This window comes from Trachypithecus francoisi, unplaced genomic scaffold (genome assembly GCF_009764315.1).
Source record: "Trachypithecus francoisi isolate TF-2019V2 unplaced genomic scaffold, Tfra_2.0 Contig01554, whole genome shotgun sequence".
In the NCBI taxonomy this organism is placed as follows: Eukaryota; Metazoa; Chordata; class Mammalia; order Primates; family Cercopithecidae; genus Trachypithecus; species Trachypithecus francoisi.
The window spans coordinates 2,899,451-2,908,339 of record NW_022681439.1 but is presented as its reverse complement, the minus strand read 5'-3'; the positions used below and the strand labels follow the sequence as shown (position 1 = coordinate 2,908,339).

Genomic DNA, 8,889 nt, shown 5'->3' with positions numbered 1-8,889 from the left:
CGGTGAGCGCGGGCAAGAGACGGCCGTGAGCTCCCAGCCCGCAGTCCCCAGGCTGCACGCGGGCCCGGCACGCACGGTCGGTGTTCACCAGGGTGTGCAGATGAGGGAAACTGGGGGAGTTAGCAGGTCGCAGCTCAGCCAGGGGGGACGCGAGAGGGCGGGAGCGACTCCTTTCGGAGAAGCCGGACTGCCCATCCGAGGAGGAAAGAGAAAATATAAGGAGAAAATTTAGGGTGAGAAGAGCCAGAAGTGAGGGAGCTCGAGGCCTGGCCCCGGAGACTGGCTGCGGGTGGAGTGAGAGGAGAAATCAACCAGGTGGCTGAGAACCAGAACGCCGGCCTCGCCCTCCTGAGAGCCGGGGCCTGCGGGGGCGTCGCGGGGCCTTGGGTGAACACCGCACAGAACCCGAGGCGGGGTGCAGTCCCCAGCCCCGGCTCCGGCTGGCCTCTGTGGCGACCTCAGTTGGCTGGGGCTGCGGTGGCCGAAACCCGGTCATTAAGAAAGGAATGGCCGTCGGAGTATTAAGAACGGCTGATCGGAGGGGTTCGTGGTCAGTGTCTCTCACGCCCAGGCGGGCTCGGCGAATCCTGGTTGGGTTGGGTTTTCCGAGGCTCCACGCGCGGGAGGGGCGGTGGAGTCTGACCTGGGCAGGCCGGGGCTGGAGCGGGCCTCCAGCGCCTGCCTTGCGGCTCTGCCGCACCTGCGGGTCCAGGGCAGGGGGCGGGAGGCGGCCCGGGCCAGCCGGGCGCAGATCCCGGGCGGGCCCCGGGTGGTGGAGGGGCGGGCCAGGGGCGGGTGCGGGGAGGCCCTGCCTCCCTCCCTTCTTCCCTCCTCCTCCGGCAGGTTGGAGCGGGGACCCGGCGGCGGCCCGGGACGCAGGGAGGGGACCTGTGCCGACACCGAGGGAGGGGCCGCGCCGCCTTGGAGAGTCATTGGAGGACGCGGCCGCCCGAAGCTGATAAATCAGGGGCCGGGTCGCGGCTGCGGGCCAAGTTGGACGCCCCGACGCGTGCGAGGGCCAGGTCCGCGCCGGCCCCGCCGAGCTAAGCGAGGCGACCCGCGTGCGGCCATGGCCTCGCTGCTGGGAACCTACCCTTGGCCCGAGGGGCTCGAGTGCCCGGCCCTGGACGCCGAGCTGTCGGATGGACAGTCGCCGCCCGCCGCCCCTCGGCCCCCGGGGGACAAGGGCTCCGAGAGCCGTATCCGGCGGCCCATGAACGCCTTCATGGTTTGGGCCAAGGACGAGAGGAAGCGGCTGGCGGTGCAGAACCCGGACCTGCACAACGCCGAGCTCAGCAAGATGCTGGGTGAGCGAGCGCGCGGTCGGGCGGGCCGGGGGCTGCGGGCGGGGGGCGGACGGCGAGCGGCTGGCTGCCCGGCAGGGCGGGTGCCAGCGCGGAGCCTGGGGACTACCCGGCACGCGGGGCGAGGGCCCTCTTGGTGCCCGCGTGGCTGGCCATCTGCGCGAGCGTGGGTGCTCGCGGTGCCCAGGATTCAGAGCGGGGGCACTTGGCGCGGTCCAAAGTGAAACAGCGCGGCAGGCAGCGGAGGCTCCTTTGCTGGGACAGGCGCGGAGGTCGGCGCCCCAGGGGGCGGGGAGAAGGGGCAGCGGCCGGGCGACCGGCGCGCATGGACAGGGCAGGGACGGAAACGTCGAGGCTGGGTGGAACCGGCGTTTGCTAGGAATACCGAAGCGGGAAGACCCAGCATTCCCTGGACCTTACCATTGGGCCATCTCAGAGGAAGGCTGTCACAGATGAAATTATAATTAATGAATATTCCTGAAGAGAGACCCTGCGGAACGAATCCTTGCTTTAACTAAATAAGAGAAAAACAAAACAAAAAACTTACCCCAATAGACTCCATTCGTTTATCTATTCTCAGCCTCGTGGGTGTAGACAACTTGATTCGGATGTTTGGGCTGTCCTGGAACCCGGCCTTTTCCTGGGCTGTCCCCGCAGGGGCTGGGGACACGGACCTACCAGGTCCAAGAGGTCCAGAGTGAGGCTGTTAGGACACACCCGAACAACCGGAGTTCCTGTGGGGGTTTCTTTTTCCTCCTGTGTCGAGCTGGGTACTTTTCGACCCTGCCTAACCCCTAACTTCTTTGCCTTTCGACGCGGTTTTTATTCGTTTTAATCAGCGAAAACCTTTCAAAGCACTTGGTGCACGCAGCGGGAGACAGGTCCTCTAAGAAGGGACGCGTGGGCACGCGAGGCCGTCTCTGCCCTTCCCAAACCCCACCCTGCCCAGAACAGAGCCCTTCTCTTTTTCGTGGGAGTTCAGAGCTCAGGGCTCTTTCCCAGGGCGGAACTTTGGAGCTAGGACTGACGCTCCTCTTCCTGCTGGTCAAAGCCGCAGGCCCGCAGAGCGGGTCCCAGGCCAAGCCCTCCTGCAGTTTAGCTGCTGTGTAAAGCAGTGGATGGAGTGCTGGTTGCAAAGGGCCCAGCCTCATGACTGGCTTCACCAACTCGCCTTAGTGGTCTGCAGCCTTCTGGGGCCTTTTCCCTCAACAAAAATAGTAACATTTTTATTTTACACAGTGTTGGCATAAAGACAAATATATTAATATGTACAGTAATAAAACATTTTCTTTAACCGATTAGTTTATATTTTTCTTTAGATTTTAAAAGGGGGGAGTGGGGAAGCAAGCCACTGCTGTGATGGTGATAGAGAAGGAATTCTGTGCAGGCCTGGGCCAGGGACTGGGGAGGAGGGAAGGGTGAGAAGCACAGCCCTTCCGAATTGGGGAAGGCTGCTCCCAGGAAAGGGGCAGGCACAGGGACACGGGAGACAGATGCTTCCTGTGAGTTGGTCCCAGTCGGGGCCTACACTTCAGCTTCAGGAGGTTACAGTTCATTCTGCAGAAAAGACACGGATTCCTTCCTGCTGAGCCATGTAGCTCCTGGCACTGGGTGAGGGAAACCTCAACACTGGTGCTTTTCACAATATGGACTTTGTGCACCTGTTAGCAGGGGGCAGCAGGATGATCCCCTCCACCTGTGTGACATTTCCTTCTTGGCTCTTTCCTTTCTGACCTGAGAGGAAAAGCCTGGATATGAGAGTTCCAACTTTTTCCACTATAAACCTTCCAAACCTTAACGTTAAAAATGTGACCTAGTCACACTGGTATTTTTAATATATTATGATTGAGAATATGCATAAAGAGAAGGAGACATTTGGTAGCATTTTAAAATGAACACGTATTTTATTGATCATATAACATCCAGATACATTTAGAAGCTAGGGCCACATTTTATACTGAGACCACGGACAGGGTATGGGGTGCACCTGAATCTTGGGTCACTTGCAACAGCTTTGTAGCCTCAGCCACAAGGTGGGAACTGATGATCAGCCCTGAATCTGCAGCTCCTAACACTTTCAAGTCACCCTTTTAAGTGACAGCTAATGATGTTAGTTGAAAGCTCCACAGAATTTCTATAAACTTTCATCCAAGTGGTACAATGCCCTTCTTAATTATTGCCCTACCCTGGCTCTGAGCCCCAGCCCAAGGAACCAGTCGACAGAGGTACTGAGGGCTGCTGTGTGCATGGCTCTGCCCCTGGCCCTGTGCAGAATGTGCTGAATGGAACACATAGCTCTTTCCTTAGGCCTTAACCTCTAGGTTAATGCATCTCAAACTTCAGGACACATTAGTGTCATGGGAGAACATGTTAAAGTTGTAGAATCCTGAGCCCAACTTAGGAGGTAGCAAAGCAACCCAAGAAACCCTCCACCCCTAGAAAACACTGCAGGAGGGGTGTGCGATGCACACTGAGAGATGAGGGAAGATGCTCCGGGGACTTGATAAACAACAGACAAACAAGCAATGGTGAATAGAAGATCAAGCGCAGCCAGCGTATTAGCACCAGTGGGTTGCAAGCATGGAATAATTTTTAAAGAGAGAGTTTGGAGCTGGAGAGTGTCACAAGATCTTTATGTTATATTGAAGAAAATAGAGACTCAGGGACGTGCAGGGAATGGCTTCTGCATGGAGATCTGTGGCAAAGCAGGTGCCCTGGCACCATCAAGGGTCCCCAAAAGATGGCTGGCTGGAAGTGATGCTTTGCATGTGTATGTGTGTGCACGCATGTGTCTGGGCATGCATACATGTGTTGCAAGCAGATGTTAGCATTCTGGCCTCCGTCATCCAGCAGGGTCCTATTTGACCTTCAGAGGTAAGGAATAGGCATTTGTTAACCTAAGTGAGAATCTCCGATTTACTGACATCTGTGAAACTATTGACAGAGCCTGGGTTCCCTCCCAGAAAGGGCTATGAGATTTATGCCATAGGTAACTGTGACAGTATCTCTTTAGTCTGCACTAATCAATGAAGGCAGAGATTTTCATGAGAATGCACAAATGTTTAGAATGGACCCTCGAAGGGTAAAAAGAGCCCCAATCAATATCGTGATCATTAGGTATTTTCTGCCCGTAGCTGACATATGGTCAGGTGGGCTTTTTTCACTGGGGACCCTGCATTGTAGCCTGGGCACGCTCTGGTGGCTCTTACATGAGAGGCGATGCTCTCTGTGTGCACAGTGCACGATCTGGCTTTATGGATGCAAGCAGAGGTGTTGATTTCGCCTCACTGTGTCTGCAGGATCTGGGTTGGGAAAAGGGTGCAAGAGGTGCCCCTGTCCTCTGTGACTGAGAGGGGGAAGGGAAGGGTGTGTACATGTGCCCATGTGTGTTTACGCGTGTGCATGTACAATGCCTGAGGGGCACAACACTGAGCATGGCCTCCTCTGCCTTGTGTGAGCAGGAAAGTCGTGGAAGGCACTCACGCTGTCTCAGAAGAGGCCGTACGTGGACGAGGCGGAGCGGCTGCGCCTGCAGCACATGCAGGACTACCCCAACTACAAGTACCGGCCGCGCAGAAAGAAGCAGGCCAAGCGGCTGTGCAAGCGCGTGGACCCCGGCTTCCTCCTGAGCTCCCTCTCCCGGGACCAGAACGCCCTGCCGGAGAAGAGAAGCGGCAGCCGGGGGGCGCTGGGGGAGAAGGAGGACAGGGGTGAGTACTCCCCCGGCACTGCCCTGCCCAGCCTCCGGGGCTGCTACCACGAGGGGCCGGCTGGTGGTGGCGGCGGCGGCACCCCGAGCAGTGTGGACACGTACCCGTACGGGCTGCCCACACCTCCTGAAATGTCTCCCCTGGACGTGCTGGAGCCGGAGCAGACCTTCTTCTCCTCCCCCTGCCAGGAGGAGCATGGCCACCCCCGCCGCATCCCCCATCTGCCAGGGCCCCCGTACTCACCGGAGTACGCCCCCAGCCCTCTCCACTGTAGCCACTCTCTGGGCTCCTTGACCCTTGGCCAGTCCCCCGGCGTCTCCATGATGTCCCCTGTACCCGGCTGTCCCCCATCTCCTGCCTATTACTCCCCGGCCACCTACCACCCTCTCCACTCCAACCTCCAAGCCCACCTGGGCCAGCTCTCCCCGCCTCCTGAGCACCCTGGCTTCGATGCCCTGGATCAACTGAGTCAGGTGGAACTCCTGGGGGACATGGATCGCAATGAATTCGACCAGTATTTGAACACTCCTGGCCACCCAGACTCTGCCACAGGGCCCGTGGCCCTCAATGGGCATGTCCCCGTCTCCCAGGTGACACCAACGGGTCCCACAGAGACCAGCCTCATCTCTGTCCTGGCTGATGCCACGGCCACGTACTACAACAGCTACAGTGTGTCATAGAGCTGGAGGCGCCGCGTCCAGCCAGCCCTCACACCCTCTCCTTCCTGTGCCCCGAGTGGCGGGGGAGCCGTGCAGCCACACTAGCTTTCCTCCCACCACTCAGGGCAGGAAGGTCTGAACTGTGGCCCCAGAGCCTTTGGCCTAAGCTGGACTCTGCTTATCCGAGTGCCGCCTCCATCCCCTTCCCCACATTCCAGCCCCTGCAGCCTGCATTTGAAGTATATTCCTTCAAGCGAGTTTTCCTCCAGCCCCTGAGAGTTGCTGTCTCCCAGTAGAATATGCACTGACCTCTTTTCTTTATAGCCGCCGTCGAAACTAATGGTGGGACAGACTTGATAGCTAAGGTCCCTTCTGGTCCAGTTTTCTGATTTAGGGTTCTCTCAAGGTTAATAAAGGAAGATGGGGAAATTTGACTCATTAATGAGCTCACTAACCTACGATCTGGTAATAATTTTGTGTGCACAGCCCGAGGACCACGAGGCTTTCTGCACTTTCTGCACTCCTTTCCAAAATGACCACAAAATTCCAAAGGGACTCACAATTTGAGAAAAAACAATCAAATTGATTTGAGATATTAACCAGTATGGCTACCTATATTACACAAAATGGGATTTAGTTAAAACTTTTATTTTAAATATACATTTTAAAGCAGTTCTCTCTCTCTCTCTCCTCTCTCTCTCTCTCTTTCTCTCTCTCTATTATACACACACTTCAAGAGAATATGCACAGTCTAGGCCGGGCACAGTGGCTCATGCCTGTACTCCCAGCACTTTGGGAGGCCGCGGCGTGTGGATCACCTGAGGTCAGGAGTTCAAGACCAGCCTGGACAACATGGTGAAACCCTGTCTCTACGAAAAATACACAATTAACTAGGAGTGGTGGTGCATGCCTGTAATCCCAGCTACTTGGGAGGCTGAGACAGGAGAATGTCTTGAACCTGGAAGGTGGAGGTTGCAGTGAGCCAAGATTGCACCATTGCACTCCAGCCTGGGCAACAAGAGTAAAACTCCATTTCAAGGAAAAAAAAAAAAAAACAATCTGCACAGTCTGAATATATAAAAGGAGTGTGAGAGACACATGCCCACTTCATGCAACTCTTAAAGTCTAAATCAGATAATTTTATTAACAATGACAGCTTCTTGCCAAATCCCTGTTTCTGATGACCCAAAGAGCCCGGGTTCCTAAAAGGACTTTACAACCAAGCAAAGTCACTGTCCTCAAATCTGGACACACACTTTCCCCTCTGTAGATGTGAAAGGTGCTTCCTTCCCAGCCATCTCCAGTTTCTTTACTCTCTTTTCTGTGATTTCTTCTTCTCTTCTTTCTACTCTTCCTCCACGGCTGAACTAGTCGCTAACTCAGACAGCCCCTGACTTAGCCCAAGCCTGCTTCCTCCAGCTGCAGTGAGAGTGTGTCTTCCTCACCAGCCAGGTCCTCTGGCCAAGTCCTCAGCCAGTGCTTTAGAGCACCTTCCCACAAATCAGAAACTCACTGTGATTCCAAAAATGTTTCTGAGCCCTGGACACCTGACCCCAAAACATTTTCATCTTTCTCCCAGACCTCCTTTGAAGGAGCATGTGTAACAGTGTGCTGAAAGACAGTTGTTGTTTTTTTTTGATTTTAGCATATTATTTCCTGTATGAAATATGTTTTATATAATCTCCTATTATTTTTATCTTATGTTTTGTATTGTTGATAAATCCTTTTTGTCCTCCCAAGATGTCCTATTGTAAAATCACTTATAAGATATGATTACTCTTTATGCTATTACTTTATATGCCATTTGGTAATAAATAGTAAATTGTTGATGATATGATTGACCGGTGTGCAGTCCAGAGCATGTATGAATAATCTCATAAAACAGTATCACAGCCATTAAGCTAAACTGTTTCATTTTTTTGGAAGAACGACACATACTTTGGAATAGTTGTCAATATTAATTTGTTGAAAATATTTAATTTAAATAAACGTTTTTGTACCATGACTGTTCTGTCTTTTGAAATATAGTTTTGCAAAAAGAAAAGGTTTCCAAGCGAGACATAAATATTACATCGAGTGCTGCTTGCGATATTGATGTAAATGTTTTCTACATCAACTTTTTTATTTTAAAAAGTTGTTATCTGGTAGGGATGGTTTATTTCATTTTATGAGTTATGCTAAAGAGATAAATCCAAATTTTACACATTGGAACCTGCTGTTTTTATTGACGATGAAAGAAAACGTCAACTCATGACCTACATGTAGAACAATTTTCTCCTCTTGATGACTTTACACTCGTAAAGTGGAATGAGGTGACTATCAGGCTGTCTGAAGAATGAAAGTTTTGTCTACTTGTTTGCTTACTTAAGACTGTCACAGCTAATTTGTTTTTGTTTTTGTTTTTGTTATTTGTATGTTTAGTGGAGATGGGGTTTCGCCATGTTGGCCAGCCTGATCTCGAACTCCTGACCTCAAGTAATCCACCTGCCTCGGCCTCCCAAAGTGCTGGAATTATAGGCGTGAGTGTAGTGGCAGGTGCCTGTAATCTCAGCTACTTGGGAGGCTGAGGCAGGAGAATTGCTTGAACCTAGGAGGCGGAGGTTGCAGTGAGCTACGATCGCACCATTGCACTCCAGTCTGGGCGATGGAGTGAAACTCTGTTAAAAAAAAAAAAAAAAAAAGACTGTCACTTTTTTTCTTCTTTTTGAAATAATCTGGAAACACACCTGTGTTTATGGATATGCTGTGGAAATATATCACAGGCTCTCAGAACTCACTGGGACATTGTGGAGAAGGCAGGAGAGCACACAGAGTAATGATAAAAGGATGCAAATCTAGTGAGGATTAGGAGCAACATCCCAGCCAAAAAGCACTGGAAGAAACTGAGGATGACTCAGTCCCTGTGCAGGTCACCTCTGTCTGGCTTTTGTCTATGGGGAAGCAGTTGTAACTTGCTGAAGTTAAGGGCAGCTGTGTGTTTTCCCAGGCCCTCTGGGCCAAGGAGTGGGTCTTGGGAGAGCCCAAATGGGCATGCGTGTTCCCTTCAGTTTTGATCCTAATCTATAGTCATTACTTTAATAGCACTTTATAGGTGTACAGAGCTTTACGGAAAGTTTTATGGACTATTTCTCATCCACAGCCCCAGGTGGGGCCTGTCATCCACCCACCACGTTGTGCAGCAGGGGACATGGAAGCCCAGGGTGGGCGTGGGCAAAG

At 52.9% G+C, this 8,889-nt stretch overlaps 1 protein-coding gene across 1 annotated transcript; it reads left to right on the top strand.

The window, feature by feature from the left end:
* The first annotated feature begins 813 nt into the window (after positions 1–813).
* SOX7 (SRY-box transcription factor 7) lies at positions 814–7,678 on the top strand. The gene is made up of 2 exons (XM_033176961.1): positions 814–1,307; positions 4,766–7,678. Exons 1-2 carry the CDS (start codon positions 1,070–1,072, stop codon positions 5,692–5,694), a joined length of 1,167 nt encoding a protein of 388 aa, XP_033032852.1. The 5' UTR covers positions 814–1,069; the 3' UTR covers positions 5,695–7,678.
* The last annotated feature ends 1,211 nt before the right edge of the window (positions 7,679–8,889 follow it).

Coding starts and splice junctions, on each gene's coding strand:
- SOX7 (XM_033176961.1), top strand. CDS start 1,070: ATGGCCTCGCTGCTGGGAACCTACCCTTGGCCCGAGGGGCTCGAGTGC. Junction 1,308..4,765: donor CGAGCTCAGCAAGATGCTGG/GTGAGCGAGCGC, acceptor TTGTGTGAGCAG/GAAAGTCGTGGAAGGCACTC.